Source organism: Pelmatolapia mariae, linkage group LG18 (assembly GCF_036321145.2).
Source record: "Pelmatolapia mariae isolate MD_Pm_ZW linkage group LG18, Pm_UMD_F_2, whole genome shotgun sequence".
NCBI lineage: Eukaryota > Metazoa > Chordata > Actinopteri > Cichliformes > Cichlidae > Pelmatolapia > Pelmatolapia mariae.
In genome coordinates this window covers 23,429,384-23,449,013 of record NC_086243.1, presented here as the reverse complement: position 1 = coordinate 23,449,013, position 19,630 = coordinate 23,429,384, and the positions used below count along the sequence as shown (strand labels likewise).

General features: G+C 38.7%; 3 protein-coding genes across 3 annotated transcripts; 2 read left to right on the top strand and 1 right to left on the bottom strand.

Moving 5' to 3' along the window:
* Window positions 1-2,685: 2,685 nt before the first annotated feature.
* LOC134617403 (serine/threonine-protein kinase NIM1) lies at window positions 2,686-7,978 on the bottom strand. Its single transcript, XM_063462634.1, has 4 exons — window positions 7,632-7,978; window positions 7,187-7,462; window positions 6,044-6,312; window positions 2,686-5,874 (listed from the first exon to the last, which is right to left on the bottom strand). Exons 1-4 carry the CDS (start codon window positions 7,699-7,701, stop codon window positions 5,119-5,121), a joined length of 1,371 nt encoding a protein of 456 aa, XP_063318704.1. The 5' UTR covers window positions 7,702-7,978; the 3' UTR covers window positions 2,686-5,118.
* A 2,201-nt stretch (window positions 7,979-10,179) lies between these two features.
* On the top strand, window positions 10,180-15,035 carry pnhd (pinhead). Its single transcript, XM_063462380.1, has 7 exons — window positions 10,180-10,465; window positions 10,794-10,889; window positions 11,097-11,236; window positions 11,756-12,032; window positions 12,558-12,739; window positions 13,638-13,696; window positions 14,703-15,035. Exons 1-7 carry the CDS (start codon window positions 10,414-10,416, stop codon window positions 14,851-14,853), a joined length of 957 nt encoding a protein of 318 aa, XP_063318450.1. The 5' UTR covers window positions 10,180-10,413; the 3' UTR covers window positions 14,854-15,035.
* A 1,625-nt stretch (window positions 15,036-16,660) lies between these two features.
* admp (anti-dorsalizing morphogenic protein) lies at window positions 16,661-18,566 on the top strand. The gene is made up of 5 exons (XM_063460890.1): window positions 16,661-16,952; window positions 17,044-17,180; window positions 17,269-17,388; window positions 17,471-17,660; window positions 18,145-18,566. The coding sequence occupies exons 1-5, from the start codon at window positions 16,661-16,663 to the stop codon at window positions 18,564-18,566; spliced, it is 1,161 nt and encodes a 386-aa protein (XP_063316960.1).
* Window positions 18,567-19,630: the final 1,064 nt, after the last annotated feature.

Below are 19,630 nucleotides of genomic sequence, written 5' to 3'. Positions count from 1 at the left end.
CACTTTGCTCTTTTTGGGTTGGACTCTTCAAGCTAAATGGCCACAGAAGAATTAATATCAATGCATGGCTGGAAATATTTCAATGAATTCACTGAAAATATTTGCTACTGTTTCTTGCCTTTTAAGACATGAGATATTCAACAAGCTGCTTAATAATCTAAATTGTCATTGAGTGTAAATGTTGTACTATTTAGAATAGCTGGCTCTTATGTAATGTGTCCAGATGTCTTTCAAACACAAGTCTTTAATTACTTTTTGAAATCAGCAAAAATAAAATAGGAGTCATAATTTTGTCCATGTTTTAAATGTTAATCTTTTCATATATTTTCATGTATTTTGTTTGCACGTTTTACTACAGTATATGTACTCAAATAAACATAACTTTTTGTATCATGGTCACAGAGGTTTCGATGTTTCCTTGCTGTCACACAGTTAATCACAGTATATGCAGAATTGGATGAATTTAAGTTTGAGTAAATAAACAAGTTGGACTTAAAAACCTTTGGTAAAGGCATATTATCATATTATTTTCATACTGCGTACCATCCGTGTCAGTATTTATGTCTGCATGTGGTGTGGTCTCTTCAAGAGATTTCATGAGGCTGTTTTAATGCTCCTCCCTTACTTAATTCAAATAAAACACTTCTAATCCTGGGTGTGCAGTCCTAAACATCAGTTTTAGTAAACAGCCCCAATCATAAAAGACCTTTGAAGTTTAACTACTACTTCAATAATACAAAGAAGACTGCAGTACAGAGATTACTATTAAAGTTTGTGTTAGAGTGATGGATGCACATGGTTTGCCCTTGCATGCTCTGATAGTCTTTGTCCACCTCCAACAAATAAAATTGCTGCATTCTCTATTTTTCCTTCCTTAGCTTTTAGTGGAGCTTCAAATTGAATTGCTTTGCACAAAATGCTCAAATTCTTCACTTTAATAGTAACAAAATAAGCGACTGTAATATCAAGATTTATATCCTCTGACACAAGGAGGGAGACAAAAAGGAAATTCTTGAGAAATAAATCAGGCACAGGCAAATCTTCAATGAAGTATCTGTGAATGATGATTTACAGCAGTATGATCTGATTTGACAGTGCTGGGCACATTCATCGATCTGTGCTACTGCTGAGACTTGCAAGTGATAAAATCTCGCTGTGAGTAATGTAGGTGTTTTCACACAATGCTGCTCTGCAGAGACCTTTTTTTTCTTGCATGCAACAAGATGAAGCAAGTTGGTAAAGTGTGGCTCATGTACTAATTTTCTTGTGTTTGTTGATTAAAGAATTAATATGAACACTGCCGACAGCTCTTCCCAGCTAATGTGCACGTGAGAAAGAAGTGAGAATGATTGGTATTGCTAAAAAAAAGAACAAAAACTTTTTAGCACAGGGCAATTGAGATTTTAAAAATCGAATCTTCCTTGCATGCAGTCGAAGTATTTGTTTGAAAAGGTTGCCAACTTAGCTGAAAGGCAAAAGTGATGGATAGTCTGACAAATACAAAATAATTACTGAGACATCAGTGGCATAAAGAATATTGATGGACATCCAAAATTGCATCGAGTATGATTAGTAGTTGTACCACCATCGGAGGTCAAAGAATTGGGTTGCAGCTTAAAAAGGTTTTTGTTGCTGAGGCTTCGTTCCTTCTTGTTTATACAACAGTAATGCTGATGAATGTGCATGCTGAGACAGAAAGAGCTGGCTGGTTGGCAGCCTGAGCAGAAATTTTAGCATCTTTGTTTAAGAGGGGGGACGGGGAAAAACATGAAAAAGTTATGTGGAAAATCACTCTACACTGAAACAAAAGTGATGCATTACAGGAAAAGTGGTGTTTGAACACATATTAGAGAAGCAGAGGAATTTATGTTTAAAAAAAACTGAGTTGAGACTTTTCTTTTTCCCCTGTTCATCTTCACTTTTTAACTGCTGCTGGTAAGTGGCACTTAACCATTTGTGAAGTCATTAAATAACAACGGGAACATAAATGTGTGAATCCCATTCATCATTTGGTTCATTTTGTTTCCAAAAACTGCAAAGTGAAACAGATTTGGTGCCAGAGACTGCCATGAGTGATGCCTATAAATCATGGTTCTTATGAAAATGTAAAAAAAAAGGGAAACAAATCAAGTACCTAGATGAAAGAAGTTACAAAAGATTACACATAGAAAAGTTATTTGAAACTGACATTATATTTATTACTGTGATAATTTAAGACTTTAATCAAACTCCCAAGCTTGTCACCACAGCTACTTACTTTCACTCTGACCAGTGAATGCAGTGAATGAAAAATATTTGTCTAATATGTGACACAAATATGTATCAGAACTGTAATGACTGGACAAACATGCAGTTTCAACCACCAAACACTCTTTGGTAGATTTCCCATCAAAGAATGGCCTGAAGGAAGGAAATCACAACACAACTTTGTACCTTTTATTTATGAGAGATGTGAGCGTGCTATTTCTGAAAGATGTCGGTTCACATTAAAAAAAGAAAGACTGAGGCAAAATGCAGAGTTTTTAAGAATACATGGACTTTTACATATTTATTTATTGAACTTGAAAGTAAACTTGCTGTGCTTATTTTGTGGAGAAAAAGGAGAACTTGAGGTGTTTATCAAAGAAAGTTTGGTGGACTCTGCAGCGCTAAAATGGCCCAAGAAAAAAAGAAGTATATGAAAAGTCAAGGTCAAAGTCATATTTATTTGTATAGCACATTTAAAACAACCAGAGTGCTTCACAGGCAACCAAAATAAATACATAAATAAATAAATAAATACAGAAATAAATAAATAAATAAATAAATAAAACAGATCGAGGACATTGTGGGAAATCTGGAGCTTCAGTTCATAAACAAAGGAGATAATTTGACTTTTTCTCCTTGGCTCTGGATGAGAGCTGCGATGTCCACGACACAGCACATCTTTGTATGTTGGATAATGACCGACTTTAAGATCATGCATGAGCTGGCATCAATGCACTCAGTGAAAGGGACTACAAGAAGGAGTGATTTGTAAGTTTGGATAGGGTGCGGCTGAAATGGGACAAACTTGTTTTACAACATGTGTTACAACCACTGGCTGTCCAAATCTGACAGGGGAAACTTTTGAAGCAGATCCAAGATAAAGTGACTGAAATAAACTGAGAAATTGGTGTTTTTGCATTGTGTTATGCACCAAGGAGTGTGTAAGATTTTTGTTCTGCTCTTAAACAGGTGAATTTTCCACACGTGAGCAGCTCAGAAGACATTGGTTCTTTTTTGATCTACCTTTATATACGAACAAACAATTTCGTTGATAAAGTTCAACAAATCCAAATACAAAGCCTCTCTCTGTGATGATCACCTCTCTGGGTGATCCAAGGCGACTTTAATCTATTTGTTCAAGCCCAAAACAGACTAGATGTCTCTTAGTGAAGAAGGAAAAATTAAAAACCTAAACTATGTGCAGTAACAGTCTACAGAAAGTTTTTGAAATTTTGCAAAAGAAAACGTGGCCATTTGTTCACAGTTGGTTTTGGTAATGTTGATTAAAATGTTGGTATTTTACTATGTTATTTCACAATTTCATTACTAAATTGTAAGATAAAAAAATAAAATTAATATTGACCTGAACTGACTTCAGTTTATTGGTGCTTCATATGGGCCCTTGGAAAAATTGCTGACCTGATGGTGGCTGACCTACCGTAAGTCTGCTTATGAGCCGGTGTATTTCATGCTAGCATAACATGCACACAACAGTGCAAGTATATGGTTTAGCATCAAACCTAATCAGACGCTTAAATCACCCTCGCACAGCTAAACATGAACATTTTTAAAAAGCTAATGGCTAAAGCTAGAGCTGCCCAGAGTACAGAGCCAGCCAAATGCTAGCAACCTAAGTATGAGCAAAGCGTCAAAGCACTAACTGGCAAGTGGACAAAAGACAAAACAGAGAAAAGGGTGGATGTCCTGTCATACTGGTAAAAGATGTGAGTAACTGACATTTGTTTTACAAAAATCTTTTGCAACTGCTGTGTTTCGTAAGGTACAATTAGTCAGGTAAAGGTGACACAGCACACAAACTCATCTTCAGTTGCACCAACTTCCAGTAGCAGAGCACTTAAGTTGTTGTTTTTTAACTGAGAGAAGATCCTGTAACTTAATACAGTTTTAGGAAAGTTATAATGTTATTAAAATAATAATTTGCATTAAAAAATTGTCAGTTACAGTTTTAGAAAGAAAATGGAAATCTGCAAAAATCGGTATCGGGAGATCAGACTTAGAAAAACCTAGAATTGGACAGAAAAACTGCAATTGGCAGAACTCTAATTTTCAGATATAAATCTCTGTGTCTACTTTAAAAATAAACATTGTTGGGCAAGCTACACATTACTGTGTCAGCAAGGTAACTTTGCTTTTTGCTTTGTAATTTTATTTGAAATGAATAAACATGGAGTTTATTTTTTTCAAACTCCAAGAGCTAATAAAACAAAGAATCTAAGCTTCGGGAAAAGATGAATGAAAACCCTACAAACAGATTAAAATCATATTTAAAATTCAGATATATGGAGTATTATGATCTTGTGAAACAAAACACAGAAACATGCACGTATTGTTAAAACCAATCAAGACTTTGCTCATTTAAAAATGAACGTGTATTTATGTGGTTTATTTCCACATTCCTATTACCTTACCAAAAGATGAACCTGGGTCATTGTCAGCCCTCATAACATTTCTGCCAGGCTCAGTTGGCTTAAATGCTCACTTTGTTAAAGCTAAAAAAGAGTGCCAAGTATGGTCACAGAGTGTGTTGGTGTGTACACTGGCTTTTACAATAACATCCTATCCAAAAACAACTCAAAAATGAAACCATTTCACCCCTTAAGCAGCTCCATATGACAACAGATAGATAGATAGATAGATAGATAGATAGATAGATAGATAGATAGATAGATAGATAGATAGATAGATAGATAGATAGATAGATAGATAGATAGATAGATACATTCACTGGTCTGCAGAGCTAGGCTCCTAGTAATTGTACCCCTCTTCTCATCTCATGGTTGTTCTTCAGGAAGCTAAGCCAAGTTTTCCTAAGCTGGTGCTGTACTCTTTAATTTCTTTAAGAAACAAAAACTACATGATGACACAGACCACAGAGTAGCGCTTGTTTAGCAGGCCGTCTGAACCTGCTCTCCATCTGAGTCTGTTCTGAGACTCTCTGGTGCATGTCTGAATGTAACCCACAGCTTCCACAGACCTCCTCTTCTGAATTCGATGTAGCAAAATCCGATATGCACCAGTAATGGGGCTCTGCAAGTTTAGGTTGTTGTTGAGAAGATGAACTTTGGTGATGCCAAGATCCTCCAGCATTGCTTTTAAATTTAGATCATCTGCCGTCAGGATGTAGTTGGGTTCAGCCAGATGAAAGGGGGTAGATCTACAAGGTGCATAGGCCTGAGGGTATTCAATGCCTCTCATCCAGTCACTCTCCATGATCTGTGTCATAGTGAGGCGATCCAGTGGAAGTTGCCTCAAGAGGCCCTTGATAATATCCTGGCATGACTGGGGTACATAAGAGGGGATTGTATAAGAGCCCTGCAGGATGCAGCACTTAAGTCTGCCTGTGTTACTGGCTTTAAATGGCATCGTGGCAGTCACCATAAAGTAAAGCAAAATACCCATTGCCCAGATATCTACGTACTGACCAATGTAGCCTTTCTCTTTGAACAGCTCAGGGGCTGCATAAGGCGGAGAACCACAGGATGTGTGGAGGACATCGCTGAGGCAGCAGGATGTACTAAAACCAAAATCACCCACTTTAATGCAGTATGTGCTGGTGTAAAAGATATTCTCAGCCTTCAGGTCCCTGTGGACGATATTATTATCATGCTGGAAAAAGGGAAAGAGAGACTGTTAAAGTTATTTTACAACTTAATAACTGACAGTAGTACTTTTTTAAGATATGAGAACTTCATGAAAGTTTTTAAGTGTCACTTGTTTTATTTTCCAGCAAAACGTAACCTTAGCAATGATCAGCTGAACGTTTCTCTAAACTTACCATATATCTGACTGCAGACAGGACCTGTGAAAAGACAAGCTTGCTCTCCAGGTCTGACAGGCGCCCCCTGGTGCTGATGCGGGAGAACAGCTCTCCTCCGCTGGCATACTCCATCACCAGGTAGAGCCGCTTGAATGTTTCCACCACCTCATACAGGCGTACTATGTTGGGGTGGGCCAGCTTCTCCATGCAAGAGATTTCAGAGGCAAAAAGACCCTGAGAGCGTTTGTCCAAACGCGCCTTATCCAGGACTTTTACAGCTACTCTTTCTGTAAGATGAGAGAAAAAGGTAAAAAAAAAAAAAAAAAGAAGAAGAAGAAGAAGAAAAAAAACCAGTGAGGAAACCAGAAAAAAACATTTTCCAGTTTCTTTTCTACCTTTTTACTGTATTCAATCTTCTTTATCTCTGCATAACCTCCTATAAAAACGAGTTTCAGCATCATTGTCATATTACACCATGTACACTGACTGCTAAGCACAAAACAATATGGATTAGTGGCTGGCTGAGATTAGCTGTCTTCTGACATCTGCAGTGACCCAGACTGACTGAAGTGATGTCTGTGCATTCAACTGAAAGCTTACATCTAACAGGTGAATGAAGTCATTTGGCACAAAAGCCCCTGTATACTTTGCAGCATATATAAATAACAGAGATACTTAAGAAAGACCTCCCTTATAAAATACCTGCAAAGCTTGATTTTACATCTTTATCACATTCTTGTAGTACATCTTTTCTTTGGGAAATGCAGTGTAATTTAAAGGTTAATTAGGATGAAGCTAGCACATATTTATGTATTCAGTGCTGATAAGCAAATACAACTCAGTTTATTGCCCATGTTTGCTTCATGTATGAGATAAATTACAGACGTAGCTTCTTCTGAGCAGTTCCACAATATACCTGCACTTTAATTGTACATTTTATCTTCAATGAATGTGGATCACACACAGTTTTCTGCTTTAAATAACATAATATTATTTATGATAACAACAGGAAGTAAAGCTTGATGTAAACTGGATTATTTCTGATGTAAATATGTGATATTATAACAACGATTTTAAATTTACAACCTATAGTCATTTCCTACCTGATGACCCAAGTTGTGATAATGAAGGTAACAAAAGACAAAGCATCAAAAATCTCACCTTTGGTCAGGTCATGAATTCCCAATCTAACCTGGGAGAAGTTGCCAGACCCAATCTCCCCTCTGAGCTCGTAAAGCCCTACTCGACGTCCAAATATCAGGTCATTCATCACCTTTTCTGAATGGGTCAGATCATACAAGGCCTTTCCAAATGCCGTGTGCTGCATCGCCGCCTCATCCCCTGTCTCGTTCTCTTTTGTCCCCGCCTTTTTGCCCAAATTTGGAGACATCACGGTAAAAACCTCTTCCTGGCGAGGAATTGTCTTCAAGTGAGCCCCTGAGAAGAAGAAGGGAATTCAGCTGTTATCATACTGTGAGATGCAACAAGAGTTGCTTTGAATGATTATTTCTGTATTGGATTTGATCTAATTGACATGTACACGTAAAATGCAATCCTGCAGTTAAAAATGTTCAAATCAAACAATAAAAAACATCTTCGTACTCACATGTTTTCCCTTTTATGTTCTTTTTACTCCTTTCTACGTTTATGGCATTATTTTTGTTGTTTAAATACATGATTCTTTTCGCCTGGCACCAGAGAGTCCTCCAAGTTTCTTTGTTTTCTGTCTTGTTGAATATTTTAGAAAATTAAAAGTTGATAAATTAACAAGAAAATAAATTTCCACGAAACAGCAACCGGAGGAAAAAGATTGTCTGAACAAATACGAGCAGTATGACAGGAAATGAAAATCATCTGCAGGCATCAGGAAAAATGCTCAGAGAAGAAGTTTCTTAGATGATGAACCGCTTGTCCAGATGCTGCTACTGCACCAGCTCTCGCCCTATGCTGCAGTGTGTCTCCTCGCGTATAATCCGGAAATACAACATAACGCCATGTAATCCCAGAGTGTTGGACTCCTCCCACGCAGACAGACAATAGACAGGATTTGGAGGCTTCTCTAAACTCTAGACATGAACTAACCTCTGTATATCATTGTTAGGGGTCAGCCAGCTGGGGCAGGGTGATTACTGCATCTTCAGCTGGCTCAGCTGGACATGCATTCCTCAGATTGTAGCCTTTATTGAAGACAAGCACGGATCACATTTTGACATTACCAATTAAACATTTTACCTAAACAATTATCATACTTGTCAAATTGCGAACATCAGCACTGATAACTCAAAATACTCATTGTTTTCCAATAGAATTGCAAATAAAAAATGCAATCCTACCCTCACCTACAGTCAGCTAAAAACTAAAAGCAGTGAGAATAGAGTATGCGTGCCTTCTTTGCCTTGTGACTGGGCTACAGAGCAAAGCAGTGACCCAGACATTGACCATGACACCAGACAGACACTTGGCCAGACACCCCACACACTGATATGTGTTATCAGTCAGTCCCGTCAACCTCTGCTACCCAGACTGGACACAGGGACTGTCTGGCAGTCACCGTGCATAAGCTGCTTGTTCATGTCACAAGTGAGTCTCTATAATCCAATCACAATCTCAGTGATCATCCAAGCACGTGTATTGTAGTCTTCTAATAAAGAAGAGATCTGTCTGGGAATGTGAATTAACTACAAAGGGACTATTTCCTGATACAATATAAGGATGATGTTACAAGAAAAAACGGTTTATGCTTCCTCTTCAAATATTATAAAACGATCTATTTAAAAACAAGTACTCCGAAGTATTGTACGTATTCCAATGACCTGTGTATTTTATATTCAAAAGAACTTCACAATGTGAGTAAAAGAGGCACACACAGTACTTTGAAAGACTCTTAAATGGATGCAAACTGAAAGTCAGTCTCACCAATAACATCTGGAGGTTTTTCTACTGTCACACAGTCACCTTTGAACTGATTTTATTTTGGCTGTTTCCAAGTTTAAACATAAAAAACAAGCTCAAGTAACCTCCATCTGTGGAGAAAAGGGTGGGATCCTAATACTGGACACTGTGATCAGACAGCATGACAAGAAGCTGCACTATATTTTGCACCGATCGGCCATAACATTAAAACCACAGACAGGTAAAGTGAACAACCCTGACTATCTTGTTGGAAAGCAAAGATCTGCTGGAAAATCTTTGGTCCTGTCAATAATATGAATATTATTTTGATAGATAGCATCTACCTGGCTACCCCTGGTGCATCCTCCACATCCTTCAGCCCTGCATGGGCTTAACTCATCTGGTTTGTTGTGGCTGACCAGGATGTGACTTTTATAAACAATCTCCCATAATTTTCTTTAATGTGTGACCCAAACTTGATAAACCATGTGACCAGATTGCATTAATACAAGCCAGAAACTTATTTTGAAAACCAAAAGCAAAGCAACACACCCTGTGATCTACATAATCAAATCAAGTAACTACTAGGAATGTAACATTACCAAGATTATAAGAGAATTTCAAAGAGATGTGTAGTAAATTAAAGAAAGGAATCAACAGCTGAAACTGCTGTAGGGCTGTCACCTTAATAAAGGTGTCTGAGCGCTGATGGTCTTCACGTTGATCCGCTGATCCTGGTGAAAATGAGGGGATCACATCAACACATCAAAGAAGGATTAACACCTCGTCGAGATACTAATTAAAAATGAGCAAAATGCCAAGATTACCAAACAGCTGAACGCTAAAGCCAAGATATCTAAAGAGGAGAGAGAATCGAGGCGTTATTGACCTGACAAAGCATCCAGATCCACTTTTATCAGAAGTAATATTGACATAAACTTGTATCTCTACAAGTTTATCTTGTAAGTACTTAATCTCTCCACTTTCAGTGAAGATTAAAAGCAGAGGGCAGTTCTGAGGGGTTTGGCCATTTGGTGTCATGTTGAATAAACACAAAGGTGCTGGAGTTTTCTAAAGGTGAGGCTCAAGCCCCCATGCTGATTCTGTTTATGTGTTTGGGACAGATTTTGTTTTAAGTCAGAGGTGCTAAACACCTTCCCCCTGAGATAAAAGATGATTAATGCCTTTGAATGAGCGACACTTTAATGACTCAGGGATACTTAAGCACTTCATTAGCGTGAGCTGAGGCCCGGTCGACACACTCGAGCCAGTGTGTCCTTACAGCAGGAACAGAAAAGCTGTAGAGATTTCCTTTGAAGTTGGCTTCTGCCTGGAGAAGCATGGAAATTTGATTAGCTCTCACTTTTTTTGACACCGCCCCTCTTTGAGGATTTTAGGTGACATTTGGAGCTAAAGCTCAATCCCTTATAAATATCTGAGGAGGGCAGAGGGACACTCAGAATCTGGCAACCGAGGAGTAGATTTGGACTAAAGCCATGGATATACAGCAACCTTTCCTACTCTTTCTGTGCGTCCTCCACTTGACCTGTAAGTGTTGTTTGCATTTTCTTTTCCACTGCAGCTGTGATGTGTAGAGCAGAAGGTAATCACTGACTCAACTGACACAAATTCGCTCAGATACACAAATGATCGCCTTTTAAATGTAAGTAGCTGAAGGTGTGATGCTGAGATCAAGGATGGGTTTAAAGATTAAAAGTAATATTTTTTTGTTAAAAGTTTCTCCATAGAATGATCTTTTTCATGAATAAAACACTTGGAAGAAAACTGAATCCTGTACAGCTCATCTGTAACTGAAATGCAGTTCCATGTTGAATCACCAGGGGAAATGTTGTGTGCTGCTTCTTGTGTTTTCCAGTAATGGGAGTGCTGAGCAAGCACGTTGACCACAGGAACCTGTTTACACAAAGAGTGTGCTGCAAGAGGCAGAGCCACTTTGTGTACATTGGACAAGGCAAGGAAACACATTCCTCCACATGTTTAAAAATCCCACATCTTTCCACTGTACCCTCTATAGAAATCAAAGCAAGGTTTCCTCTGGTGTGTTAAAACAGGTTAAAGCAGGCCTTGAAGCTAAATGATGAGTTTAGACTAATGCAGTTAAAAGGATGAACATTGTGTGCTGTCTGTCTTTAAATCGGCCTTGTTTTTGTTTCTTCAGATATTTTAGGAAGTCACATCAGTGTAGATGTAGGAATGTGCAGATCGCATTGTGGGGCTCCAACAACACCATCGTATGAAGCAGGGAAGCAGCAATACTCAAAATATTCTTCAATGCTGGACTTCCTCAAGAGCAAAAAAGTAAGTGAAAGCTTGCATTATCATAAGAATAGCTGCAATAACAATATAGAAAAAGTGCTACTTTGTAAACCATTAGCCTAACATCTGTGGGGTTACTTTGCACAAACTTATCATTTATATCATTTATAATGTGACACTAGCATTAGCAAGGTATTAGCAAGTGCTTAATTCATCATTTATATATCATTACTCCTACTTAGTATAACATCTGTTACTGTTACACCATGTACAGCTATCACTGTTACTACTTCACTGCTAGTTAGAATCGTAATCATTATCACAGTCATAATAATATATCTATATTTATAAATGGCATACTAAGGAGGAGTAATGCTATATAAATGATGGATTAAGCGCTTGCTAATTTTTCAAATAAATATACCTAATAGTGTCACATTGTTATAAAGTGCTCCCTTATTCTCTCATAAGTCTGAATCTACATAAACGCGCAGGTGAGTACATGGGAACATGTTTCTACCTGTCTGATTCAAACAATAATTTCCCCTTGGCTCAATAAAGACGAGGACACGTGGACCCGCTGCTTCACAGAGCGCAGGTCCGCTGAACCACCTGCCTTCATGCGGCGTGACTCAGGTGTGTGAGCCGACTGGGATGCGCGTGGATCGGCTTCTTCTGTCCGAGGGACCTCGAGAAGTGGCGGTCATCGAGGACTGTCACTGTGAGATCAAGCTGGCCCAGTGCATCCGAGTTCCCGGACTGAGGACATACTTCTCTGAAACACCGTATGAGACAGTCATTGACGTGGGAGGATGTTCCCAGTCGAAAGGATCCCCAGGTGTGTGAGTGTGTGAGTGTGTGTGTGTGTGTGGGGGGGGGGGGGGGGGGGGATTTACATGCCTAAAACAACAACAGACAAAAAAACATGAGGAAGACGTGTTTAAGCGAGCATGAAGCCGCCAGTAAAATTCCAAATGACTGATTTGGAAACAGTCAGTTTACCTTTTGTCCCACTTTGTAAGGCAAAAGTATTTTTCTATTTAGTGCATATTAAGAGTCAGGAAGTTAATCAGTAATAATTCTGAAATAAATTAACACACATAGATTCAACACATATAAAATTAATGGGTAACCTGATAGGTAGAGTTTAATTGACATTGCCTGTGCAATTTTGAGTTAGAGAGGTCTGAAAAAAAAAAAAACCCACACATGGTTGATGAAGAGATGTTTCCCCTTTATGAACCTTCTCAAAAAAAAGTATTAGAATTCTGTCTCAGGGACCAGACGACATCCCGTCTATTTAATATTTCTGCTTCCCATCACAGATCATAATCCTGTTACTTTTATTATCAATCATTCACAGATGGATTCTCCTGTGTCCCCACAAAGTTTGAATCAGCCTTGGTAGAAACCCCTAACGAAGTGGATCTCATACAGACTGTGGCAGCCTGTGAGCTGAAGGAAAGCTGTTACAGGGTTCGATACGTGGAGTATTATTATGAAACAGTCCACCATGCAGAGGGAATCAAAGAAGAGAAGCTCAAAGTAAGTGTCAACTACAACTGTAATTTTCCACAAAATCCCTACCCTTCCATTTTAATTTCAAACCCAGCCCTTCACAATAAACATAATTCCTTCTTTCATTAGCCCCCATGCCACAGTTCACACTGCAAGAAGGATTCACGCTTGGTGGCAGTTTCACACTCTTTTGTAGTGAGGTCAAGAGGAAATGGGGCTCTAGCCAGGTGCCAGACAATAATTAAGTATCTTTGTTCACCGCAGATAAGTGGAAGACAGCACTTAATCAAAACAACACACTGGCTGGCTCCGTGCATCCTGGGTGTGAAGCAAATCAGCATGGCCTGCATGCGTATTCATGCACAAGCACAGACTTGAGGCTTTGATTGTTGTAGGAGAGCAGGAATCTCTGGCATAATTTTAACTTCTTCTAAACTGCATAAAGAAGGCGAAACCAGGTCAATACTCCCACAACACCTTACTGTTTCTTTGCACTTACCAAACGTTTCACTTTACAATGACTTATTTAATTCCCAGCCCTACTGATATCAGAAAAAAAATATTTGAAAGCACCATTACACAGATTTGTATGCCATGCAGAAGCAAATAAGGATTAAACACCAAATTCACAAAAAGAAGCTTTCCACCAGCTGTACAACTGCAAAGTAAGTCCGTATATGTGATTTTATCATCACATTTATATAATAGACGGTAAGGATTTAAGTTGAAGACTGGGTTTGGGTAGTCTGCCATGTCCAAGAACCAAAGGTGCGAGTGGAGCACCAACACAAATGGTCTCTGCAGGTGGTGAATCAAAGCAGTGCTAAACATGCTAAGCAGCAGCTGGACCCCAACTCAACTGGGTAAATATTTGCGAGTAGCTGTGAGCTGATTCCTCTTTCTCTCTGTTGCTAATTTTCTTCAGGAAATAGATGTGGGCAGATGTTTGGGAAGCTGCACTACAGGAAACCGATGCCTTCTCAGGTATGTGTGAACACAGCTGCTCCACACTGCCTCATGCACACCTCATAACAATTACTTGTGAGCTCTGACACCTTCTGCTCTCAGCATGTTGACTTTCGGGTTAATTCCTACACCAAATGTTCTTTTTACACCTTCTACTTTATTTTGAGATGTTTGCAGAGAACCAGCGTTATTGCTTTATCTTAACCATATCAAAATAATACAAAATCCACCATCTAAATTTATCCTACACTTTGTAAGGTAAACGATAGATAGAATTTTTTACGCTAAAGAGGTGCAGCATTTAACAGATTTATTCAACCGCCACCCAATGCAAGGTTTACGGCTAAGTTAAGAATTTTTCAGCATTTTTCATGTTTTCACTAATTTAATTTAATCAAAAATCATATTTTATTGATAACATGTAATAATTTATATTATCAATTAATTTTCAAGTTTACTGTATTGCAAAAAAGGGAGGAAAATTTAGCACATTATTATTTTTTGATTAAGGTGCCGACTTACAGTTATTAACTTGCTTTCCTGAGCAGAAAATTCAGCTTCAACGCTAAATATTTTACTTGACCAATTTCTTCTTAACAAACTCAAGTGTGCCAGCTCAAATTTTAGTGTAAAAACTGGGTTTCAGTTTGTTATTTGCCTAAAAAATAACAATCTAATTTTTACTTAGAAACAAATTTTAGGCAAATTTGTCAAATATTTTTCTTCTTTCTTCTTCCATGAAGGGGAAAGATGTTGTGCATATATAGACATAACAAGATCCACAATTATCCTATTGTAACTTTCTTACTGTACTGTACAGAATGGTACAACATGTGTGAGACAAAATACTTGTACATATTGTCATACTGGCAATAATGGTAAACTAGGTACAGAAATTATATTTAGTTCTATTTCTGTACATTTTCCTATTAAAAAAACATGTTTTAGAGATAAATGAAATGCTGCCTGCTTATAGCAATAAAGTGATTAGTGATTTTAATCTTTTTGTCTTTTTCTGTTGCAGGAGTCCATCTGATCCAGAAATCTGCCACTTGTGGTCCGAGAGACAGTCCAGTTCCTGTGTTCCTCAGGGATATGAGAGCCACAGCTTTGTGAACCAGTATGGGCAGATTCGTACAATCCTGTCCATCACTTCCTGCCATTGTCGAAACTAATCACAGCCCCCTCTGCTGGAAAAAACAAACAAACTTGAAAGACTTGAAGAGGTTGCCACAGTTGGGCCCCATATTTACAGTAGCCCATTGATGACCCCACGGAATAGTGAATATTAAAGTGAATTTTTATTATTGTATCATATGTAATATATGTAAGATGCTAAATGTGTAAATAAATTTAATACAACAATAAACGAGGACTTGTGCTTAAAGCATTGTACAAATACTGAGAATGCAAAAGAAACACGATGGGAAAAAGTTAAAGATTTAAATCTAAGATCCACGATCTAATTTGAAAAAAATGAGTGTTTGATCCTCTTTTTAATTCATGTATATTTAGTAGAATTTGTATAAAAAAAAGTGTGTAAGCTAAGAGAAAAATGTATAATTGTGCTATAGTCTTTAAGATGATCTGTGAGTCAGTTAAATCTGAAATATCGTAATGAACAAATTCTAATTCTAATAATGTCATGATGTAATATAAAGATATTTGGGTCTGTGTTCCTCTCCAGATGCATCATAAAACACATAACGTTTTTTTTTTTGTTTTTTTTGTTTTTTCCCCAATAAGAAGCTTTGGAGAAGCTTCGAAAAGAGGCGCAAAAAAACAGAAAAACAACTTTGCAAATGCCCCTTTGAAAAAACACGTGCTATTAGCGCTTTGATTTAATACCAACATGTGAACACTCAACTTTGTCATCTAAAGAAACGTTTTATGACCTGCCTGCAAGGTGTCATGCAGAAAAACTTTGATCTTTTACGTGTTTATTACAGCGAGGGAAAAATTTCTCTTTTTGGCCTCAGTTTGCCTTTTGCGCCTGGTTAATCGTGCATAAAGATCAAAGGCAGCAAATGGTTTCCTAGAAACTCTGAAATAATATGTTTAACGCATAATTTAGACCTAAATCCATCTACAGTTGAAATATGTAAATAATATTTCTTTGTGGAAGAAGATGATGTTACTGAGAAATGATTACTCCTGAATATAAAATCAGAAAAATGAACTGAATTGATTTTATTTATTCGACTTCATGCAGAAGAAACCTGCAGAATCCGTTCCACTTGCCTCGCAGTGAGGAGTGAGAGCTCAAGAACAAATAACAATCATAATAGTGTTGCAGACAATAACTCATTTGTGTAATAAAAATGATTTCGATTGGTCTGATTGGCCCAGAAAAATACTTTTCCAAAACATAAACCGCAAATGTGGCGATCATCCAGCTGAACCAGCGCTTATGTAAATCTCACAGAGTGTTCCCAGCGACACTTGCCTTTTTGTCAACGTAATGGTTTTTTCACCTAAGACACTGCGCCCGCTATTCCAAATTAATTGATTCATTTAGGCGCAGTTAACCCCCCACTGTGAGTGCATGTCCTCAAGACATCACCTCCGAGGTATTCCACCTTCAAGTTTAGATTTTTGCCTCTTATAAAATCATCCAGGCTGCTAGTTATTAAATATGCTTAATATCACTGAACGGCATTATACAACATACTCAACAATATACTGTATTTTCAGTGAGAATTTAAACTTTTCGTAGGCTGAGGGTAGTTTATTCGAGCCTTTATTGCCAGACGCAGGCTGAATGGAAAGTTCACACCTTTTAACGCCCCCATTAGTTTGCGTTTACATTCGCTCATTGCTGATTTACATTTGCGACCAAATAGCATCTTTACTGCTGTTTACTGAGGGCCTGGCGGTACTGGAGAGGAAACGGGGGCATTTGATATAAAAGTCGGCCTTCACAGATCCCACTGTCACTCCACACAGCTCGCAGATCGAAGACAGATCGAAGACGCGACAAATATGCTGAAGTTTGTCATCAGCTTCGCCGCACTGCTGTGCACGGCGGCTGCCGTGTCGCTTCACTACCCGGAGAACTCGTTCACCCCCTCGACAGAGTCCGAGGAAGTCCGCTCAGCTGCTATAAAGAGACTTTTGGAGGTTTTCGGGATGGATGACCCCCCTGCGATTCATGGACACAAACAGCCCCCTCAGTACATGCTTGATTTGTACAACGCCGTAGCCGACGTGGACGGTGTGACCAAGGATCCGCATCTTCTGGAGGGGAATACCGTGCGCAGCTTCTTTGATAAATGTAAGATCTGATGTGTCCCCGCATGCGTGCTAGGATGGCTGCTATGGAAGACACTCTGATTTGAGCCCTAATCCTCTCATTTCTATTGCAGTGTACAGTGATCAGGTGGAGTTCAGCTTCAATTTGTCAATGGTCGCAAGAACAGAGAAGATTCTCGCTGCAGAGCTCCATCTTTATAAGCTGAGACCTCAGGCACCCTTGATGTTCAACAGACATCACTTCAGCCAGGTATGTAGACCAGCTCTAGACCAGTATTTAAACCTGAGTGGCTGAATGGCTGTTTCTAATTCTATCTACATTAATTTGGCTCTTTCAGGTCAGTGTTTATCAGCTGTTTGACTCCAGCAAAACCAATTTTACGCAGAAGAAGCTGCTTTCCTCTCGACTTATCCCAGTGCACTCCTCTGGTTGGGAAGTCTTCACAATTACACACGCAGTAAGTAGCCCACAAATATCTGCTTTGAGCTACACTGGACAGTGTAGAGTGCTGAAATAAACTTATGACCTTCTTCCTGAAGGTGCGCTCCTGGATGGTTGATGAGGGCACCAACCTGGGACTTCAAGTGGTGGTTCGGACACTGGGAGGGAGCCAAATGGATAAAAAACTGATCCGCTTTGCCTCAGGGCGCCACCAGCATCACAGCAAACAGCCTATGCTGGTTCTCTTTACTGATGATGGCCGCTACTCTAATCCTCTTGAGAGCAAAGGTGAGATTTCTACTTTAATGTCAGCTACTCCCAGTGATATTAATTAAAAGTGAAGATAGTAGCCGCGTGGATAAGATTTGCAGTGGTTAAAGGGAAACCAGCCTCCAGTCTCTATATTCATAAGCACAACAGCCTTAGTTTTAGTTTTAATGGAAGAGTGAACTAAATGTTCACTCAGGTCAGTGCTGACAATATTTCCATCCACATGTGCAACCAGTATTTTGCATGCTTATGAAGGAAACACTCACGTACGACTGGCCTGTGACTGACTGAGAGTATGCTTACAATTCAACAGCTTGATGAAAAATGACGCTTTCAGTGTTTTGTGTGTCCCACTTAAGGGCTTTAGGTGTTATATTTCTTTGCACTCTACATTCAAACTTCTACTTCTACTTGTGCGTCACTGCTTCCTCTTCTGTTTATGGAATTTACTTCGTAACAGTTCAAACATTGCATTTTTAAAACAGTGGATTTCTTTCTCCAGATTCAGATGATACAGCAGAAACTTCCAACCTGCCCCAGACTCCCATGTCCGGCCCACCTTCCCGTAGTGCTCGATCTCTGGGCTACGATGCAGATGGTGCAGCCACGCACTGCCAGCGGTTTCCCCTCAATGTAGACTTCGAGGAGATCGGCTGGTCGGGCTGGATCGTATCACCAAAGGGTTACAACGCTTACTATTGCAAAGGTTCCTGCCCCTTTCCTCTGGGTCAGACCATGAAACCAACCAACCATGCCACTGTCCAGTCCATCATCAATGCCTTGAAGCTGGTGAAAGGCATTGAGACGCCATGCTGTGTGCCAGACAAGCTCTTTTCCATCAACTTGCTCTTCTTTGATGATGATGAGAACGTGGTTTTAAAACAGTATAATGACATGGTGGCTGGAAGCTGTGGGTGCCACTAACATTAACTAGTCACTGGTATCGGGCTGCGAAGATTAAAAACTGTAAACATTGTAAATAGAGCTTGGTCAGCTGACCCTGGAAACTTTGACTGCAACTATTATGTGCCCAGTCCTACATGTGACACTGTAGTATATGTAAATAATGATAAATTATAATATATGAAAGTAATTGAAATGATATTAAATAATCAAAGGAATGTTAAATACATTTGTAAATCTGTATTTTTTATGGTTTGTGTTGGGATATATTTGAATAAATATTGTAAATGAAAGTCTTGTTTATTGGCCCTTGCATCTGTTTGTTGCATCACTTGTGAGGCTTTACAAAGCTTCACAATTCTTTTGAGACCGAACCACCAAAAAACAAAAAATCTAACAAATGAAATAAGAAAAGCAAAACAGGCTTGTAATCTTTTTCTAAAGTATAAAGTTAACTTGTAGACCTGCTATGATTACAATGCCCCCCCCCCTCCAATTTTGTGCTAGATCAGGCTCATCAGAATTCAGTATCTCTAAATAGTTCATGTTACGGTTGCATTATGATGTATACATAGATGCATGTAATACATTTTTTATGTCACTATTACACCACTTGCAATATTACTGTATCACTGTATGTAATGACAGTGAAGGCATCTTATCTTATGTCATTCATCTGCACTGAGTATATTCAGGCTGTTTGAATCCCAACTTTATAAACAAGAGGCTTCCACTAGCCCACTGGACATCTTCCTTTTCACCTCTAGAGGGCACTGATGTCCAAAGAGGTTTCCCTTTGGGTCCAGTGAGCACAATCATGAGTGTTTATAGTGTAGTAGCAAAAGGCCATCCTCCTACAAACCATCCTCTTAAGAAAAGATATTCCTGAAATAAGAGTATGTATTTGAGAGTAACTTGTAATTTCAATTTCCTTGTGAATCTAAAAGAAAAACATACATTTAGCCATACTTCTCCACAACCTTGTAGTAAAAGCCCTTATTGGGAAGGTTATAATGTTTATCATAATCCCTGTTGTTTGGTTTGTTGTTTTGGAATCAATTATATATTTACAATGGTTCTAATAA